A 21,195-nucleotide genomic window follows, 5' to 3' on the forward strand; every position below is an offset into this window, starting at 1 on the left:
ACAGACCCTCCCTAATGCAAATAAAATTGTCTAATTATATCCAGAAATCAAGGTAAAAATGCGTCTCGGTATTGAAGAGGTTAAAGTATGGAGCAGTTCCGTGTGTGTGTGTGTGTGTGTGTGTGTGTGTGTGTGTGTGTGTGTGTGTGTGTGTGTGTGTGTGAATTGAATTGAATTGAATTGAATTGAATTTATTTATATGCTCAGACTTTACTATTAAAGTATGGAGCACAGCTGTGTGTGTGTGTGTGTGTGTGTGTGTGTGTGTTTACATGTGAATTTTTTATTTTATTTATACCATGTACTTATAACAATAAATACACACACACACACACACACACACACACACACACACACACACACACACACACACACACACACACACACACACACACACATGCAAACGCTACATGAGAGAGGTTTACTGTTTATTGACATGTACGTACACATATTTGACAAGATCGGGTGTGCTGGAGACGTCAGTTGTCATAGTGTTGTTCTGGCAGCGAAGAAAGATTTGTCAGTTTGTTACGTCGAGAAGAACTCGGTCTGGAAACCGCTACTTTCGACATGTTCCTTCTGGCTGTAGTTTTAATAATTGTGGTGCACGGCGGGGGAGGCGTGCGCGGCGTGGGAAGCGTGCACGACGGGGGCGTGCACGGCATGGGAATTGTAAACGACGGGAGCATCCACGGCTTGAGAAGTATGTACGACGGGATCGTGCACAGCTGGGGTGCCATAAGAGGAGTGTGTTCCGTGGGACACGTGCATGGCGCCAGCAGAGCCGTGGTGTCCGAGTAAGCGGCCTTGGGAGTCGTGATAACCGGATTTGGTGGCACGGATGGCGTAGATGGTGTTCAGCTGGTCCTGGTAGGCTCTGAAGAACTGGTCACGGGCGGCCGCCAACTCGTAGGTGTCCGAGACAGGGACGCCGGCGGGAACACTGGAAGCCAGCCGACTCACGTAAGGCGCCTGCCCATAACCGTAGGCGTGGGTGCCATAAGAGGAATGTGTTCCGTGGGACGCGTGCCTGGCGCCAGCAGAGCCGTGGTGTCCGAGTAAGCGGCCTTGGGAGTCGTGATAGCCGGATTTGGTGGCACGGAGGGCGTAGATGGTGTTCAGCTGGTCCTGGTAGGCTCTGAAGAACTGGTCACGGGCGGCCGCCAACTCGTAGTTGTCTGAGACAGGGACGCTGGCGGGAACACTGGAAGCCAGCCTACCCAAGTAGGGCGCCTGCCCATAACCGTAGGCGTGGGTGCCGTGGGAGAGTGCCGGGTACAGGGATGCCGCAGGCCTGATGGGCGGTGGTCGCCACCATCACTGCCAAAACAACCTGTTGGGATAAACTGGCTCAGAAAACACTAGCATTCTATAAATAAAGGTGTCGTTGGAGACTAAAACTCCCATAAGGCTTCTGGACAGAACAGTGAGTCAAAAGACCAGTATTGCTTATCTAAATGATATTTGTTTTCTCTTGTACTTGTGCACTTGTTAAGAATAATACACTTTGATCGGTTTTCCTGGAAACTAGAAATAGTGAGGCAGTATTGGTGAGCTTCACCAGCCAGGGGTGTGTGGCTGCCTGTGGACGAGGCGCGCCGCGTGACTACAACACTGTTGACAGTGACTGTAGCAGTTGTGAACAAAGATAAGTTGACACCAGAAAGAGCCGAGTTACCAGAGTCTTCATGTCGCTGAACGGGAGGAGAGCCGAACTGTGCCTTGCCTCCCGGCTTCCCTCAATATATACTGCAGTGTGGCCCTTGCTCTTCCTCCCGCTCGGCCCTGAGACGCTGCGACAGTCATGGTTACTTGTACTAGGTACTGAATATTTCACCAAACGCACGCAAAGGAATGCACCAATGTGATGTGGGAAGTAGCGAGGCTGTGATCACTGCACTTGTTTTGACCACAATTGTTAAATCACCCCAATCATTCTCTCTCTCTCTCTCTCTCTCTCTCTCTCTCTCTCTCTCTCTCTCTCTCTCTCTCTCTCTCTCTCTCTCTCTCTCTCTCTCTCTCTCTCTCTCTCTCTCTCTCTCTCTCTCTCTCTCTCTCTCTCTCTCTCTCTCTCTATATATATATATATATATATATATATATATATATATATATATATATATATATATATATATATATATATATATATATATATATATATATATATATATATATATATATATATATATATATATATATATATATATATATATATATTTGTGCCATGTGTCTATTGCTTTATGTATTTCCTCGGCGTCGCTCCATCATTCAGCATTGTTTTCATTTTTTCTTTTTTTTTTCTTCTTACGCAAGAGGGAAACCTGCCAAAGGCAACAAAATATGAGAAAAAAAAGGCCCACTGAAACTGCAGGTTCCCTAAAAGATCTGAAAGGAATTAGCCAAAAGATAGGATAAATGTCTTGAAATTGTGTTAATACTTCTACGTTCCTGGTGTTGTGTTTCAGCGGTGTTGGTATTTTAATGGCTTTGGTTTTAAGTGTAAAGATAACAGTATGCGACCTGTTGTGTTTTCTATGTTCTTTGTGTTGGGTTAAGGTAGGTTAGGTTTCAGTGTAAATATGATTGGTGAGCGATCTGTTGTTGTTTCTATGTTCCTGGTGTTATGTTTTAGTGGTGCTCGTATTTTAGTGGCTTTGATTTTAAGTATGAATCTGACCTAGAGATTGTGCCGTGTTGTAATACGTTGTTATGTTATTGTTATTCTTTTGTTAGTTAATGTCATGTCTGGCATTGTTTTGTTGTTGTTAGTTGCAATTAAGATGGCACGTCCGGACCTAAGTGTTGGAGCTTATCATTGATTCCTTTCCTGCGTGTGTTATTGTTCTATGCGGTTCCCGGTGTATGGTGTTTTTCGTTCAGGTCTGCCATATGTATGTAGTATCTTGGTGTGGTATATTAAGATTTTGATTCCTCTCTTGCGTGTGCTATTTATGTACTAAGTGGTTTCGGGTGCATGGTGTTTGGCGTTCATGTCTCCTATGTGTATGCGTTATGTTATTTGAGGCTGAGCTTCTCTCTCTCTCTCTCTCTCTCTCTCTCTCTCTCTCTCTCTCTCTCTCTCTCTCTCTCTCTCTCTCTCTCTCTCTCTCTCTCTCTCTCTCTCTCTCTCTCTTTCTCTCTCTCTCTCTCTCTCTCTCTCTCTCTCTCTCTCTCTCTCTCTCTCTCTCTCTCTCTCTCTCTCTCTCTCTCTCTCTCTCTCTCTCTATCTATCTATCTATCTATCTATCTATCTCTCTCTCTCTGTGATGGCGAATTGGTTTCCTTTGGAGGTTTTGACAGTGATATGCCATCCTTGTTAAAGTATCACTGGAATCGTGAAATTGTCTGTTGAAATCATGAAAGATGTCTTAAAAATCTAGCCTTCCGCTAGACTCCTACTCGATGCCGCAGTAATCTGTCATCGAACAGAATGTTCATATAATGACTGGTATGAAAAGGCGCCAGAATAAAACTATGGCTCATACCATAGACCAGTAGTTCCCAATCCCAGGGTCGCGACACAAGTTAAAGTCGCGAGGGTATTTCTGAGGGTCGCCAGAGGGTCTTACTGAAAATTATCTTAATGGTTGTTCACATTTTTATTTTGATTAATGTAACTGATTTACTTTAGTAGGACAAGGTAAAGATTCTACTGGACACACAGTAATAAAAGAGGTCATAAAACACCTATAATCATGCAATTCCGTCCGTAGTACGAGTAGTTTTTATGTACAATACGTGTACTTGACCGCCGAACAGTGAGCGAGGAGCCTGAGTGAGCACTGAGCAGTCAGTCGCATCAGTGACGATGCGGCAGTGAAAGAACGCATTGCATGCATCGGACTTGTTTTTCTTTTCTTTTTTTCTTTTTATAACAACTCTTACATGCCTTCCTCCCATCGCCCTCTTTGCTTCTTTGTGTCAGTCTGTCTGTCTCTATCTTTGACTGCCTGTCTGTTTGTACCTCTGTCTGCCTGACTGTCTCCTCTTGTTTGTCTCTGTCTCGGTTAGGTTAGGTTGGATTTGTTATTACAATTAGGGTCGCTCCTCCATGTTAAGACTGCATTTAGGGTCGCAACCAAAAAAAGCTGGCAAACACTGCCATAGACTCTAACTACAAGGGTCCATGCTCATTACTAGTGGGAGTCTACATGCAAAATTTGATGAGGTTAGCTAAAAAGATAAAATCAGGATGTCTTTTTCTTTGTTTTAAGACTTTGTCCGCCTAATATTTAGGCAGTTCCGCCGACACCCGTCAAGTACATATACGGAGTCTATGGAGATGACAGATGGAATTAAGCATCTTTGCTTTTACAGAGACTGCCAGGTGTATAGGCCTGACATCCTCTTGGAGGTTCCTTCATTTTCTACTAACTTACTGACCTACATACTAACTGAATCTCTGTGCGTTTGAGTAAGGAGCAGCTGTCAAGGTGAAATGCAAGGCAAGTGACTGGTTTAGCCGTACTTTACGTGGAATGGCACTGACGCGGCTTCACCTCGGAGATGGATTCGCATTTTATGACACACACACACACACACACACACACACACACACACACACACACACACACACACACACACACACACACACACACACACACACACACACACACACACACACACACACACACACAGTAGTGGTTAGCACGCTCGACTCACAATCGAGAGGGCCGGGTTGAGTCCCGGTAAGCGGCGAGGCAAATGGGCAAGCCTCTTAATGTGTGGCCCCTGTTCACCTAGCAGTAAATAGGTACGGGATGTAACTCGAAGGGTTGTGGCCTCGCTTTTCCGGTGTGTGTTGTGTGTGTGAATTACACACACACGGTCTATGAGCTCTGAGCTCGCTCCGTAATGGGGAAGACTGGCTGGGTGACCAGCAGGCGAACCGAGGTGAATTACACACACACCGCGTAGTATAGGTGTTAGCATACTCGGCTCACAACCGAAAAGGCCCGGGTTCGAGTCCTGAGCGCGGCGAGGTAAAAGGGGAAGCCTCTTAATGTGAAGCCTCTGTTCACCTAGCAACAAGTAGGTACAGAATGTAACTGGAGGGTTGTGGCCTCGCTTTCCCGGTGTGTGGAGTGTGTTGTGGTCTCAGTCCTACCCAAAGATCGCTCTATGAGCTCTGAAGTCGCTCCGTAATGGGAAGCCAGGCTAAATGACCAACAGGCGACCGTAAATACAATATATACACATAATTCATGAAAGATGTTTATTATTTATTGACATGTACGTACACATATTTGACAAGATCGGGTGTGCTGGAGACGTCAGTTGTCATAGTGTCGTTCTGGCAGCGAAGAAAGATGTGTCAGTTTGTTACGTCGAGAAGAACTCGGTCTGAAACCGCTACTTTCGACATGTTCCTTCTGGCTGTTGTTTTAATAATTGTGGTGCACGGCGGGGGAGGCGTGCACAGCGTGGGAAGTGTGCACGACGGGGGCGTGCACGGCATGGGAAGTGTGTACGACAGGGGTGCGCACGGCGTGGGAAGTGTGCACGACAGGAGCGTGCACGGCGTGGGAAGTGTGCACGACGGGAGCGTGGTGTCCGTGTCCATAGCCATAGGTGTTGTGGTAGGCGGGGCGGTTGGCACGGATGGCGTAGATGGTGTTTAGCTGGTCCTGGTAGGCTCTGAAGAACTGGTCACGGGCGGCCGCCACCTCGTAGGTGTCCGAGACAGGGATGACCTTGCCGCCGATGCCGGCGGGAACACTGGAAGCCAGGGGACCCACATAGGGGGCCTGCCCATAACCGTAAGCGTGAGTGCCGTGGGAGGGAATGCCAGGTACAGGGATGCCGTAGGCCTGATGGGCGGTGGTCGCCACCATCACTGCCAAAACAACCTGTTGGGATAAACTGGGCTCAGAAAACACTAGCAATCTTGGTAGTTCAGTGGTAACGCGCTGGCCTGGCATTGCTAAGGTCAACAGATTGAGTCTCGCTCGGGCTCGTGAGTTTAGACTGTTTACTGGAAGGTTACTGCTGTGGTTGGAGCGCCACTGTGGGTTCGCCTGACTGACTTTCTGGAGAGCACCAGATGTGATGGACACTGGAATTAAAACCAACGAAGTTTAACTTTAAACTCCCATAAGGCTTCTGGACAGAACAGTGAGTCAAAAGACCAGTATTGCTTATCTAAATGATGTTTGTTTTCTCTTGTATTTGTGCACTTGTTAAGAATAATACACTTTGATCGGTTTTCCTGGAAACTAGAAATAGTGAGGCAGTATTGGTGAGCTTCACCAGCCAGGGGTGTGTGGCTGCCTGTGGACGAGGCGCGCCGCGTGACTACAACACTGTTGACAGTGACTGTAGCAGTTGTGAACAAAGATAAGTTGACACCAGAAAGAGCCGAGTTACCAGAGTCTTCATGTCGCTGAACGGGAGGAGAGCCCAACTGTGCCTTGCCTCCCGGCTTCCCTCAATATATACTGCAGTGTGGCCTCGCTCTTCCTCCCGCTCGGCCCTGAGACGCCGCGACACTCACGATAATTTCTGGGTGGCGAAGTTTTCACAGAACGCACGTCCTTGATTGATGTGGTCATGTAGAAGTATTGACGCTTCGTCGTCCTGACCACGCCTCTCACTCCTCCTCCGCCTGCTTTCTTATTAACATCTCTCAGTCTGCTAATTAATGTCACTGAATAGTACAAAAATAAAGTGAATACATTATGAAAGTTTATCAAATACTCTATAGTATAAGGTAGATTAACTGGACAGTTTAAGTGGCTACATAAACGGTCACAAGAAAGTAATAATAATTAATGAGTGTTTAATTAAGGAATAGCCTGGAAGAGATACTCGGTAGAAAGAAATAGACAAATAAAGCTGTGGGGGATGTAAAGAGGGAGGTGGTCCAGGTGACGCGCTGCTAGGTACGTCTTCCTAAGTTCCTATTTCTGTATTGCTCCTTATTTATTGATATTATACTTTCTACTTATTCATTCAGCTAGTGTGTGTGTGTGTGTGTGTGTGTGTGTGTGTGTGTGTGTGTGTGTGTGTGTGTGTGTGTGTGTGTGTGTGTGTGTGTGTGTGTGTGTGTGTGTGTGTGTGTGTGTGTGTGTGTGTGTGTGTGTGTGTGTGTGTGTGTGTGTGTGTGTGTGTGTGTGTGTGTGTGTGTGTGTGTGTGTGTGTGTGTGTGTGTGTGTGTGTGTGTGTATTTACCTAATTGTATTTACCTAGTTGTAGTTTTACAGGGCCTGGGGTTTATGCTCGTGTGGCCCCGTCTCCATATCTACACTTATCCAATTTCTCTTTAAAACTATGCACACTCGTTGCTGACAGCACTTCCTCACTCAAACTGTTCCAAGTCTCAACACATCTTTGCGGGAAACTATATTTTATAACATCTCTCAGACATCTTCCCTTCCTCAGTTTCTTACTATGCGATCTTGTGCTTCTTCTCTCAGGATTAGTTTCTCATTATCCACTTGATCCATTCCGTTAATCAATTTATAAACTTGTATCAGATCCCTCTCTCTCTTCTCTCTTCCAGGGTTGGTAGATCCATAGCTTTTAGTCTCTCCTCATATGTCATCCCTTTAAATTCTGGAACCATTCTTGTAGCCATTTTTTGTAGTCTCTCCAATTTCCTTATGTGTTTCTTTTTATGGGGTCCACACAACTCCTGCATATTCCAATCTAGATCTTATTTTAATACTTATCAATTTCTTCATCATTTCTTTGTCCATATAGTGAAATGCTAATCCAATATTCCTTAGCAAATTATATGTCTCTCTGAAAATTCTATCAATATGGTTTACCGGTTGATTGTTTTCTTCCATCGTCACTCCCAAGTCCTTTTCCTTTTTTACTTTTTCTAGTTCTACACTATCTCCCATCTTATAGATTCCCACTGGTCGTCTTTCACTTTTTCTCATTTCCATGACATGTCTTTTGTCCACATTGAATTCCATCTCACATTTTTTACTCCATTTCCGGATCTTGTTTAAGTCTTCCTGTAGTATTTCACAATCCTCTTTTTGATTTATGACTCTGCACAGTTTCGCATCGTCCGCAAACAGATTTATGTAGCTGTTCACTCCCTCTGGCATGTCGTTTATATATATAAGAAAAAGTATTGGCGCCAATACTGACCCCTGTGCCACTCCGCTGTCTATTGCTCTCCACTTGGGCTTCATATCTTTAAATACCGTCCTTATTTCTCTCCCCCTCAAGTAAGTGTGTGTGTGTGTGTGTGTGTGTGTGTGTGTGTGTGTGTGTGTGTGTGTGTGTGTGTGTGTGTGTGTGTGTGTGTGTGTGTGTTGAATTGAATTGAATTGAATTTATTTATATGCTCAGACTTTACAATTAAAGTATGGAGCAGTTCCGTGTGTGTGTGTGTGTGTGTGTGTGTGTGTGTGTGTGTGTGTGTGTGTGTGTGTGTGTGTGTGTGTGTGTGTGAATTGAATTGAATTGAATTGAATTGAATTTATTTATATGCTCAGACTTTACTATTAAAGTATGGAGCACAGCTCCGTGTGTGTGTGTGTGTGTGTGTGTGTGTGTGTGTGTGTGTGTGTGTGTGTGTGTGTGTGTGTGTGTGTGTGTGTGTTTATACCATTTACATGTAATTTTTACACACACACACACACACACACACACACACACACACACACACACACACACACACACACACACATGCAAACGCTACATGAGAGAGGTTTACTGTTTATTGACATGTACGTACACATATTTGACAAGATCGGGTGTGCTGGAGACGTCAGTTGTCATAGTGTTGTTCTGGCAGCGAAGAAAGATTTGTCAGTTTGTTACGTCGAGAAGAACTCGGTCTGGAAACCGCTACTTTCGACATGTTCCTTCTGGCTGTAGTTTTAATAATTGTGGTGCACGGCGGGGGAGGCGTGCGCGGCGTGGGAAGCGTGCACGACGGGGGCGTGCACGGCATGGGAATTGTAAACGACGGGAGCATCCACGGCTTGAGAAGTATGTACGACGGGATCGTGCACAGCTGGGGTGCCATAAGAGGAGTGTGTTCCGTGGGACGCGTGCACGGCGCCAGCAGAGCCGTGGTGTCCGAGTAAGCGGCCTTGGGAGTCGTGATAGCCGGATTTGGTGGCACGGATGGCGTAGATGGTGTTCAGCTGGTCCTGGTAGGCTCTGAAGAACTGGTCACGGGCTGCCGCCAACTCGTAGGTGTCCGAGACAGGGACGCCGGCGGGAACACTGGAAGCCAGCCGACTCACGTAAGGCGCCTGCCCATAACCGTAGGCGTGGGTGCCATAAGAGGAATGTGTTCCGTGGGACGCGTGCCTGGCGCCAGCAGAGCCGTGGTGTCCGAGTAAGCGGCCTTGGGAGTCGTGATAGCCGGATTTGGTGGCACGGAGGGCGTAGATGGTGTTCAGCTGGTCCTGGTAGGCTCTGAAGAACTGGTCACGGGCGGCCGCCAACTCGTAGTTGTCTGAGACAGGGACGCTGGCGGGAACACTGGAAGCCAGCCTACCCAAGTAGGGCGCCTGCCCATAACCGTAGGCGTGGGTGCCGTGGGAGAGAGTGCCGGGTACAGGGATGCCGCAGGCCTGATGGGCGGTGGTCGCCACCATCACTGCCAAAACAACCTGTTGGGATAAACTGGCTCAGAAAACACTAGCATTCTATAAATAAAGGTGTCGTTGGAGACTAAAACTCCCATAAGGCTTCTGGACAGAACAGTGAGTCAAAAGACCAGTATTGCTTATCTAAATGATATTTGTTTTCTCTTGTACTTGTGCACTTGTTAAGAATAATACACTTTGATCGGTTTTCCTGGAAACTAGAAATAGTGAGGCAGTATTGGTGAGCTTCACCAGCCAGGGGTGTGTAGCTGTGTGTGGACGAGGCGCGCCGCGTGACTACAACACTGTTGACAGTGACTGTAGCAGTTGTGAACAAAGATAAGTTGACACCAGAAAGAGCCGAGTTACCAGAGTCTTCATGTCGCTGAACGGGAGGAGAGCCGAACTGTGCCTTGCCTCCCGGCTTCCCTCAATATATACTGCAGTGTGGCCCTTGCTCTTCCTCCCGCTCGGCCCTGAGACGCTGCGACAGTCATGGTTACTTGTACTAGGTACTGAATATTTCACCAAACGCACGCAAAGGAATGCACCAATGTGATGTGGGAAGTAGCGAGGCTGTGATCACTGCACTTGTTTTGACCACAATTGTTAAATCACCCCAATCATCCTCTCTCTCTCTCTCTCTCTCTCTCTCTCTCTCTCTCTCTCTCTCTCTCTCTCTCTCTCTCTCTCTCTCTCTCTCTCTCTCTCTCTCTCTCTCTCTCTCTCTCTCTCTCTCTCTCTCTCTGTATATATATATATATATATATATATATATATATATATATATATATATATATATATATATATATATATATATATATATATATATATATATATATATATATATATATATATATATATATATATATATATATATATATATATATATATATATATATATACTCGGATACCGGATACAGGATGGGATAGACAGATAGGTGAAATGAGAATTGCTAGCAAGCGCTAGATCAAGATTATATGGGAGTTCAGAAAGGAAATACAGTTAGAGGTAGAAAGGTGGAGGTGAGCCCCCTTGCTATTTCTATCTTCTTGATTACGTTGTTTTTAGTGCTCTCTTCATGGCTTCATATTAGTTGTGTGTGTGTGTGTGTGTGTGTGTGTGTATATATATATATATATATATATATATATATATATATATATATATATATATATATATATATATATATATATATATATATATATATATATATATATATATATATATATATAAATCGGAAAATAGAAAATTGAGTGTTTTCCTGTTTTTCGTATGCACCGCTTCCAATAGCTGTGAGATTTTTTTTTTTTTTTTACGTTGAGGCCTATAGCGTCTGTAGGCTCACTTGAAGAGTGTGTAGGAAGCGCAGTTCAGCTTCCGCCCATAAGTGGCGCAGGCACTTTTATTTATAGTGGTATCCGTAATAGGGCCTATATCCCCATCCAAGCTCATCTTGGGTGTAACCACCTAGAAACTTGATATCGTGGTGACATGTAGGTAACTTTAAACCACTCGATAAATGGCAGTGTTTAAGGCTGTTCGTGGTGGGATTCGAGGTGGAGGAGGAGGAGGAGGAAAACAATAGTTATGTATCTTTTTTTTATACCATGTGGGCTTTTCACGGGAATTTATGGGCTAAAGGGGACAAAAGAACATAATAAAATAAGGGAAGCTGCAAGACTGATGGGAATGATAATTATCATTCCCATCCATGATTTTGTGTAATCTTTAAAGTTCTCAAATTACTCAGCACTAATAACCTGATTCATGATGATCTACCACTCTATCTGAGAACCACTTCCTTCATATATCTTTCTTGAACCTAAATTTTTCAAGTTTAAACTTGTTGGTTCTTGTTTTATCCTAATCGCTGATTCTGTGAGTTTTGTTTATGTCCCCATTATTATAACACGTATACCACTAAGACTTCTATCAGATCCCTTCCTAACTTATGTGTGTCTAGGAAATCTGAATTTAGTACAGTTGAAATTAAGCTGACAGATCTGTAATTAGACATCTACGTATTATTTCCTGTCTTAGACACTAGTGCTACATTCAACTGCTTCCACATTAACGCTTCCTCTCCTGAGTGTAGCGATTTTCTAGATACAAAAACTAGCGGTTCACTATTAACCTTTTTGGATATATTTCGTTTGACCTTAGTGACTTGAATATTTTCAGCCTATCTGTCTCCTGTCCTACTATCTCCTTAGCTGCGGAAGATATCTGTCAGTTTCTCATTCAGGAATTATCGATCAGCTTCTCATTCTCTTCTGCTCTAAAAATTTGTTCACTCCGGCATTTCCTGCATGTTTTCATGAGTGAAAACTTTAAAAAAAGTATTTGTTAAATTTTTTTTCCGCCTGGCTGGCTGCCTTTGATTCATAGTTGTTTTTAGCATTCTTTGTTAACTTCCTGATTATTCTAACTGGTTCAACATATTGATGTCTTAAATCCTCTTTCTCTGTCTTGAATCTCGTATCTGTGTATGTATGTATGTATATGTATATATATATATATATATATATATATATATATATATATATATATATATATATATATATATATATATATATATATATATATATATATATATATATATATATATATATATATATATATATATATATATATATATATATATATATATATATATATATATATATATATATATATATATATATAGATAAGAGAGAGAGAGAGAGAGAGAGAGAGAGAGAGAGAGAGAGAGAGAGAGAGAGAGAGAGAGAATAATTCACAGAAGATGCAGTGGAAGGAAGATACCTGACAACAGGCAAACTATAAGAAAGAGGAGACCTTCCCTTAGTATAATAATTTTCTTCCAGCAAAGGGAGGCTGGCCAAGAGTTAGAAAACTCAAGTTGAGGAAGAACAGTCCTGCTTTACTAAAGCTGTTAAAAAATCAGGTTGGCCAGTTTGGTTTTAGAATCATCTGAATACTCTTTTTAAGTTTAGTTTTCTCTCTCTCTCTCTCTCTCTCTCTCTCTCTCTCTCTCTCTCTCTCTCTCTCTCTCTCTCTCTCTCTCTCTCTCTCTCTCTCTCTCTCTCTCTCTCTCTCTCTCTCTCTCTCTCTCTCTCTCTCACTATGATTTAAATAAGAGGTTATAAACTCAACTAAGTATGCATATATTTACTGTTTGATCAAAGGTTTATATCGACTTTTTGAGTGACAGTCCTTGTGTTGTTCACAGACGGCAATGGCTCAGTATTGTTTGTAGTGGGTGTAATCGTCGGGAGCGGCGGCGGCGGCGGCTGCCTGCTGGTTGAAGAGACGGAAGAAATCAGCTTTTGCGGCTGCTACTTCCGCAGTGTCGCTCACCTGCACGGGAGCACTGGCTTGTCCGTAGGTGGAGTGAGGCGCACGCACGCCTTGGGCGGAAACAGAGTGGGCTACAGGCACAGGCCTCGCAGAACCGTAGGAGGGCTGGGGAGCATAGTTGGCGTGGCCGTAACGGGAGGGGCGGCTGGCACGGATGGCGTTGATGGTGTTCAACTGGTCCTGGTAGTTCCTAAAGAACTGTCCGCGGGCTGCCTCCACCTCGTAGGTGTCCGACACAGGGATGACTTTGCCACCGACGCCAGCAGGGACACTGGAGGCCAGGGGACCGACGTAGCCGGGCTGACCGTAGCTGTAGGTTTGGCCGCCATGGATGGCATTGCCTTGGGAGTGGGTTGCATGAGTGGAGATGCCGTGTGCGTGGCTGCCATAGGCGGGGCCAAGACTGCCGTAGGTGAGGGTGCTGGAGGCCTGATGGGTGGAGGCCGCCACCATCACTGCCAAAGCAACCTGCAGAAAACATCCAATATTTCCGTAAATCATTCTGCTCGTATACTACTGACAGTCTTTACACAAAGCATGGAGTAGAATTTTTAAGCCAGGAGGAATTTTCATGGAAAATAATTTGGAGTAGTTGTGTGCCTTGTAAAGAAGTTTAGAGTATGAAGTGCCATAAGCAAGCATTGTCGTATGCGCGCTAATAAATCAACACATTTTTCGATACATCAGCTTGATAAATTCGGATTCTTTTAGAAGATGTATCAGAGGTTTCCCGCAGCGTGTGTGTGAATGAGTGAGGGCAGCAGCGCAGGTACCAGAGTCCTCATGGCGTCGGTGTGTACACGGCTGCTGGCGGCGGGTGTGTCGGGAAAGCTTGTCGGGAACTGTGACTACCAGACACTAAGGGCCGTCATATATACCTTCCACCGCGCCTCCTCCACCTCCACCTCCCTCAGCCTTGGAATATTCTGTTGAAAAATCTTTTTGTTCATTATTTTTTCCCGTGTGTCAGTCTCCATTAACCTCGTGAGATCCATTCTGTCATGTCATCTCACACTCGTGCCGCGTGAAGGATGCGGCTCGGAAGGAAATTCCCTGCACCAATAACATTACCGCGCCCGCCAATCACCGCGCACCCTCACCACGCTGCTAACGGTGAACTAGTATTTATTTGGAGTGTTATCTATTTAAAGTATTATTCATTTGATTTTTTTGTGGCTCATACTAAGATTGTCTGAGGTAAGTACATCTGAAGGCGTGTTCATCTGTATTCTTTTTATTGTTGTTGACAGTAAAAAATATATTTTCAGTGGCGTCAAGGTGGCTGTACATGATTCCGATTGTGCTTGAGTCCGGTCTGGTAAGGAGGGAGATGGAGGAGTGAGGGGTGGGAGAGAGAGTGAGGGAATATAGAATTATGGGTGGGGAGGGAGAGACTAAGACAGGAAGAGAGAAAGGGCATGGCACAGAGAGTGTCAAGGATGAAAAATATACTCTACTTTTTAAATTAACGCGTTGGCTAACTTCTGTCCAGCGCTCTTCACTGTGGCTTATTAGGGAAAGGAAAGTATGGAAGCTGAGTGAAAAAGATATAATAAACTTAAAAAAACTGTTTAATGATCTACATAAATAAATATATTGATGAAAATAAAAGGAAAAGATTAAGTAAGATAGAAGAAAAAGGAATAAATTAATAAAAAAAAAGAATCAATTAAAGAGACGGAATAAAGATGTGCATTTTGATCGGCCTTTGAAAAATACAGCGTGAAGTAAGATCCAAACATAAACAAAGCAAATAAACTAACGAAAACCAGATCAAATGAAATAAAATTGAGTAGAGACACGAATGAAGGTAAGTGCATTTTTGGGGTCCTTGATTACAGGTGAAGAATTTTGTGAGGGTGTTGTGACCTGAGACGACACAGGAGCAGGAAAAAAAAATAGAAAAAATATAAAGGAAGACACAAAAATAGAAGTAACGGTAGTAAGAGAGGCAGAATATAGAAGGGAGAAAGGAACAGAAAGAGAACAATATAGGAGATAAAGAACTGCTGATGGCTCCCCCCTGTCTCCTGCGTGTCTCGCCTGTGTTGTCTGTCTTGTTCTCTCGTCACATACTGGCTGAGGCTTGGCGGATAATTTTGACCTTAACACCAGCAGTAGGTATTCGGTGGCAGCACAAGATAATGACACACATGAACGCTAACCACGAAGGACACCACAAAATCATTACTATCTACGTGATTTTTTTTTCTTGTCCTTCCCAATTGCGGTTTATTTATTTATTTATCTATTCATGCATTTATTTATTTGTTATTTATTTTTTTGTCCGTTTTCTTGTTTATGACTGGGTTTGTTTGCTCTTTTTCTTGTTTTGTTTATATTTTTGCTCTTATTTTGTTATTTTCTTGTTCTTTTTCTCAATTAAGGTGTTTTATTGTTTGTTTGTTTTTTTTGCTTGTTCTCAGTTTTTTTTTTTTTTTTGTTCGTTTATTCGTCTATTTATTGATTTGTATATTTTCTTCTTATTTTTGTTTTACTTACATAGTTTTCTCTCAAAATTACTGTTATTATTTCTTTATCTCTTGTTTCCTTCACTTATTTTCTTAGTTCTTACGGTTTTTTATTTCATTTCATTTTGTTTTCCTTTTTGTTTTATTTTTCTAACGTATTTTATTCTATATTTATTATTCTTCCTTCGTTCCATAGCTCCGAATTTTTTGTTATCCTTTTTTTATTTAGTTTTTACGATTTTGTTGCATATTTCTTTGTTTAGTTCCATGGATAGCCCCAGATTTCTTTATCCACCTATCACTATTCCAAATTTCGGTTTCATTTCCTCCTTTTGAACTAAACTCCCTTTTTTCTGCCTTGCCCGATCATAATGTATTAATCTTATATCACTAATTTTTCGCTCTTGTAACTTTTATTCACTCTTCCTCCTTCCTCTGTCTTTATACCTTCCTCTTCCTTACCTTTCTTGTTTTACTCTCCCTTACCTAGCCTCCCAATCCTTCCTTCTCCCCTCATTCCCGCCTTTCCCTCTTCCTTTCTCACGTGACTCATGCTCCACCTTGCCTCTGCTTCACTCGTTCACCCACACCTTGTGATTTTCAGTAATGCTGAGAATAGGGATTGGTGAAATAGTGTGTCTGCTGCCTGTGGACGAAGGTTAACCCTATTCACAGTTACGAATATCAAAGGAAGTATGGAAGAAGCAAGTTTATCTTTTTTTTTTTAATGTGATGGGAGGAATAAAGGAAATGCATATCACTGGTGAAAAAAAAAAAAAACTGGATGAATGTGAATGAAAAATGGTACGGTTTTGTGAAAGAGAATAACGGGTGAGTTGCGTGAGAAAGGCACACACGCACCGAAAAAAAAAAAAAAAAAAAGAAAGAAAAGACAGGTGAAGGAAAGAAATTGAAGTATCCGTCAAGCCACACATTGAATCCACGCTAGACTCCGTTTGCTTAAGGTTTAGACACGATGTGAAAAATCACAAACCACAATTCACGCAGTTGTGTCACATTTATACGAGACTTTGTTACGAACCCTGACTCTGAGACGCAATTATGTCATTCGAGCTCCCATAATACAATTTTTCCGTGTTTTTCCATTATAATTCAGTGGCACAAAACGGATATAGACCGAGGGGAGGCTAAGGAGAGGATAGAGAGTTGCAATTAAAGAGACATTGGATAGATACAACATGCTAGAAATCGAGGAACTTAGAAGACAAGGGACTATACAAGACAGACGAGAATAGACGAAGAAGCTGACCTCACTGTCAAAGTTTTATCTTTTTCTGGGAGCCGAAGTAAAAAGTAAGTAATTTAAATGCAGACTTCAGGCAAATATTTAGACCCGAGAATACAAGTGGTCGTAGCCTACTTAACACTTCACCAGTGAGGTTAAATAAGGAAGAGTTGAAAATTAATTAGCTAGAGAATATACTGAAGTTTACTAGAATGATTTGTATACTACTACTACTACTACTACTACTACTACTACTACTACTACTACTACTACTACTACTACTACTACTACTACTACTACTACTACTACTACTACTACTCCTACTACTACTACTACTACCAGAGGACGATGATGATGATAATGAGGAAGAGGAAGAGAATTATGATTATAGTATTACCATGAGATATAACAGCATACCTTAATACATGAGAGAGAGAGAGAGAGAGAGAGAGAGAGAGAGAGAGAGAGAGAGAGAGAGAGGTAACAAAAGAACCAGAGAATGCAAAAGGAGAATCTCTTATTTATTTTCTCCTCCATTACTTTCTCATTGTCAATTGCCTCCATCCTCCTCCTCCTCCTCCTCCTCCTCCTCCTCCTCCTCCTCCTCCTCCTCTGCGTGACCTTAGTGCGAGAGATGAGGTCACGAGGTCATACACAGACGAGGAGGGGCAGGCAGGTAACAGCAACCTAACCTCACACGTCAATTTTGTAATCAAAGTGTTATTTCCTATTATACCTTCTCCACCCCCTCACACCACCACCACCAACACCACCACCCAGCTCCTCACCCACAACATTTTCACCTTCGTCTCTTCGTCACTCTCACTCTCCCATTCACCTTTACTTTCCTATTCCTCGTTATTTTCCGTTCTCATCCTTACTTTTTTTTTCTTTTAACATGCTTTTTGTTCTCATGCCACTTACTTTTCTTTCCCCTGTTTACTTTCCTCATCTTCTGATTTTCTTCCCATGTTACTTTCCGTCCCTCAATTTTTCCGTTTTTTTTTTTTTCTTCTCTTACTTTTTCCGTGCTCTCTTCACCCTCACATGTTCTTTATTTCCTGCAAGGCTTCCCAACCATCCAGTCAACGATAGCTTCAGTTCCATACTCCAAAAAATCATTCTCCTCTTGCCTTCTTGCCAACTTCCTGTCATGCGCTCTCAATATTCCTTCCACGGCGGCTCCTCTTTTTAAGTCTCATTGCTTCTTTTTTTTTTTTATTGAAGGGCAACAAAAAAAGAAGAAAGAATTAACCCAGTACTTATACTTATCTTCCTTAGAGAGAGAGAGAGAGAGAGAGAGAGAGAGAGAGAGAGAGAGAAGAGAGAAATAGACTGGTAAATCTCCTAATGTAACCTAATTTTAAGGCATAGTTTTGAGAGTCAGTGAAATGTTCATATGAAAAAGTTTACCCGAGTAGAATGTTATGGCAGACTCACCCTTCACCCCTTACCAGCCTCCCTATTAAAACACCTCGCCTTTCCTCCTACCACCATCGTGACTAGTTTACCTGTTGCCTTACCTGTTATTAGTGCATAGGTCACCGCCACGCCACTGCCACATTTTCTCGTCATTTCTCTTTAATGCGTCCTACGACCTCATTGTGGCGCCAAAAAAGTTTTCAATCAATGAGTCAGCTAATCGTTGTATACTTTCTCACGTGGCTCATTGCATCCATCGCCCCCTCCTTCCTTCCTCCCTGTAACCATTCATTCACCTTTCATCCTTCACTCATTCCACTTTCCCCTTCGCCTCCACATTATCTCTTTTATCGTGTGTATCTCGTGACATTTCTCCTCTTCCTCGTTATCGCACTCGTTCTTTCTATATCTTTGCAATCGTTTCCTTATTCCTGTTTCCTATTTATGCTCGCCCTTGTGACTAAAACAGCATCACCCTCATTAATAACCATCATTGTCAACATCGTCAATAACTCTTACTTTTGTTTAATCCTTTTCCTCTCGTTCAGGGAAGGAAGAGGAAGGCTTACGCTCTGAAATGCAGTCTATGTTTTGGTATGTACAAACGTTATGGTATTCGCTTTTAATCTTGTTATTCCCACGGATCGTTACACACACACACACACACACACACACACACACACACACACACACACACACACACACACACACACACACACACACACACACACACACACACACACACACACACACACACACACACACACACACACACACACACACACACACACACACACACACACACAGAGAGAGAGAGAGAGAGAGAGAGAGAGAGAGAGAGAGAGAGAGATTCACATGATTTTTATATAGGAAACTGAGTGTCTTATAACAGGTAGTTGTCAATCGTGTGATTTTCTTCTTCTTCTTCTTCTTCTTCTTCTTCTTCTTCTTCTTTTCTTCATCTCACTATCTCATTAGTTGGTTCTGGATAATGGCTTAATAGGTATCCTTGTAACAGTCATGGGATCTGCTGCTGTTTGCTTGTCATCTCCCTGCTCATTGCTTCCTCCTCTTGCTTCCCAGCCTTGCAAGCACACACACACACACACACACACACACACACACACACACACACACACACACACACACACACACACACACACACACACACACACACACACACACACACACACACACACACACACACACACACACCTTTAAAATTCGTCGTTGTCGTTTTCGTCTTCTTCATTATCACGAGTTCAAATATAGTAGAATTAGGTCCATGAGTCATGTTTTCGTCATCAGCATGGGTGTATGGGGCTCTGTGGGTGAGGCCATAAAGGGTTGTGTGTGCCGGGGCGTGTTGCATGGGCGTGTTGGTGGTGATCTCAAGCTGGCGGATCCCACGGAAAGACAGGCCGCTGTAAATATAGGTCGATGAGAGTGCCTTCGGGTAAGAACGAAATAGATTACATCGTCAAGAAAGAAATGAAAGGAGGGCGTTACGGTCGAGGCTTTGGAGGGTGGGAGTCATGAGCCTGGGAGGGGCAGGAAGGACGTGGCGGCGAGCAGAATATAAAAGCAGCGAGCGGCAAGTGTGTGCCGCAGCTCGACACCGCTCCTCACTTCCTTGCCTTCCTCCACTCTCCGCGGCGCCATGAGGACTCTGGTAACGTGGTGTTAACTGTAGAATGAGCTGCAGTGGAAATAATGTATTTAGTTGGTGGTGCTGCTTTTTTCTTTTGATATCACATTTTGACCGTGCACACCTTCAAGAAAACACAGAGAGAACAGCATCTCTTTTCATGACGCCTCGTGTTCAGTACTGGCGGTGATAAAAGCCCTACCACTTACTAGTGCCTGCCTGGGAAGTGTCGTCTACTTTCATGAGTCTTCGTTTATCTTCTGCAGGTTGTTTTGGCAGTGATGGTGGCGGTCTCCGCCCATCAGGCCTATGGCATTCCTACCTACGGCACTCCCGCCCATAGCACCCATTCCTACGGCTATGGACAGCCCCGCTACGTGGGTCCGCTGGCTTCCAGTGTCCCCGCCGGTGTTGGTGGCAAGATAATCCCTGTTTCTGACACCTACGAGGTGGCGGCAGCTAAAAACCAGTTCTTCAGGACTTACCAGGACCAAGTGAACACCATCAACGCCATCCGTGCCAGTCGCCCCACTCGCTACGGCACCTCTTACGGATCTGCGGGCCCCGTACATATCTCTCACCCTGCCCCAGCCCCAACCCCCGCTGTGGTCTCTACTTACAGTGGCCCTGCTAGGGTGTCCCACTCCATTAGTGCTCCCGTGCATGTGTTCCAGTCTTCCTATGGCGCCCCTGCAGTGTCCCACTCTTCTTACGGCACCCCCTCCTATGCACCCTTCACTGCGCCCACGCAGGTGAGCGACACTCCCGAAGTAGCGGCCGCCAAGCCGAGTTCTTCCGTCTCTACAACCAGCAGGCTGCTGCCGCCGCTGCCGCCCCGGACGACTACACCGTTCAGAAGTATTACTGAGGCACTGCACAAACCATGTTATTTTTCAATAATGTTGCATGTTTTCATTTCATCGTGAATGAAGAAAATATAAAAAAAAAGTATGAACTCGAGAGAAGGCACATAATCTTTTTTCTAATTTCAGTTGTATATTTCATCATTAAAAAGAATGGAGCAACTTTGGTAGTCTCATCTCCCTAAGTCCGGCTGCCATCATCATGCCCTCCTTGGTGTTACGGTCTGAAGTCATGAGTAGATAAAGAAAAAAAGTTAATATCTCCCTCAATATTTTGGGCACACTTGTTTCCCGTTATGCGAATCCCCGTAGACCTTGTCGTGGGTCAGCGAGGGAGGACAATTTGCTTCTTTTCATTATAATGGAGAATAACTGAGATGACAAAAATTCTACATGCCGATATTATCAAGGAAAAACCCATCCATTGGCAGACTAATGGGCTATTGAGGCGGTGGTGCTTTGAAGAACTTCTTACCGGAGCATGAATATACCATGCTTGCATCGTGTCTCCTCATCCCATCCTGCGAAAATCCTTCCCTTTCTTTTCCACCATCACCGCATCTTTCCCCGTCACCTCTGCTAGTCTCATCAGCCAGTAGCCAGTGTCACAGTATTGCCCTGCACTCTGAAATTTCACATCTC

At 43.7% G+C, this 21,195-nt stretch overlaps 3 protein-coding genes across 3 annotated transcripts; 1 reads left to right on the top strand and 2 right to left on the bottom strand.

Moving 5' to 3' along the window:
• Window positions 1-5,201: 5,201 nt before the first annotated feature.
• LOC123498473 lies at window positions 5,202-10,033 on the bottom strand. The gene is made up of 4 exons (XM_045245575.1): window positions 9,930-10,033; window positions 8,848-9,584; window positions 6,367-6,472; window positions 5,202-5,849 (listed from the first exon to the last, which is right to left on the bottom strand). The coding sequence occupies exons 1-4, from the start codon at window positions 9,939-9,941 to the stop codon at window positions 5,385-5,387; spliced, it is 1,320 nt and encodes a 439-aa protein (XP_045101510.1). The 5' UTR covers window positions 9,942-10,033; the 3' UTR covers window positions 5,202-5,384.
• A 2,666-nt stretch (window positions 10,034-12,699) lies between these two features.
• LOC123498621 (cuticle protein CP1499-like) lies at window positions 12,700-13,737 on the bottom strand. Its single transcript, XM_045245905.1, has 2 exons — window positions 13,677-13,737; window positions 12,700-13,371 (listed from the first exon to the last, which is right to left on the bottom strand). The coding sequence occupies exons 1-2, from the start codon at window positions 13,686-13,688 to the stop codon at window positions 12,787-12,789; spliced, it is 597 nt and encodes a 198-aa protein (XP_045101840.1). The 5' UTR covers window positions 13,689-13,737; the 3' UTR covers window positions 12,700-12,786.
• Window positions 13,738-19,655: 5,918 nt separating this feature from the next.
• Window positions 19,656-20,716, top strand: LOC123498620 (cuticle protein CP1876-like). The gene is made up of 2 exons (XM_045245904.1): window positions 19,656-19,714; window positions 19,957-20,716. The coding sequence occupies exons 1-2, from the start codon at window positions 19,703-19,705 to the stop codon at window positions 20,614-20,616; spliced, it is 672 nt and encodes a 223-aa protein (XP_045101839.1). The 5' UTR covers window positions 19,656-19,702; the 3' UTR covers window positions 20,617-20,716.
• The last annotated feature ends 479 nt before the right edge of the window (window positions 20,717-21,195 follow it).

Source organism: Portunus trituberculatus, chromosome 48 (assembly GCF_017591435.1).
Source record: "Portunus trituberculatus isolate SZX2019 chromosome 48, ASM1759143v1, whole genome shotgun sequence".
Taxonomy (NCBI): Eukaryota; Metazoa; Arthropoda; class Malacostraca; order Decapoda; family Portunidae; genus Portunus; species Portunus trituberculatus.

Bases quoted from the DNA above. Each gene is read 5' to 3' on its own strand.
- LOC123498473 (XM_045245575.1), bottom strand. The intron at 6,473-8,847 runs TTATTAAAACTA...GCGGCGTCTCAG, and splicing joins TCCCCCGCCGTGCACCACAA to GGCCGAGCGGGAGGAAGAGC. The intron at 5,850-6,366 runs GTAACTCGGCTC...TTATCCCAACAG, and splicing joins TCAGCGACATGAAGACTCTG to GTTGTTTTGGCAGTGATGGT.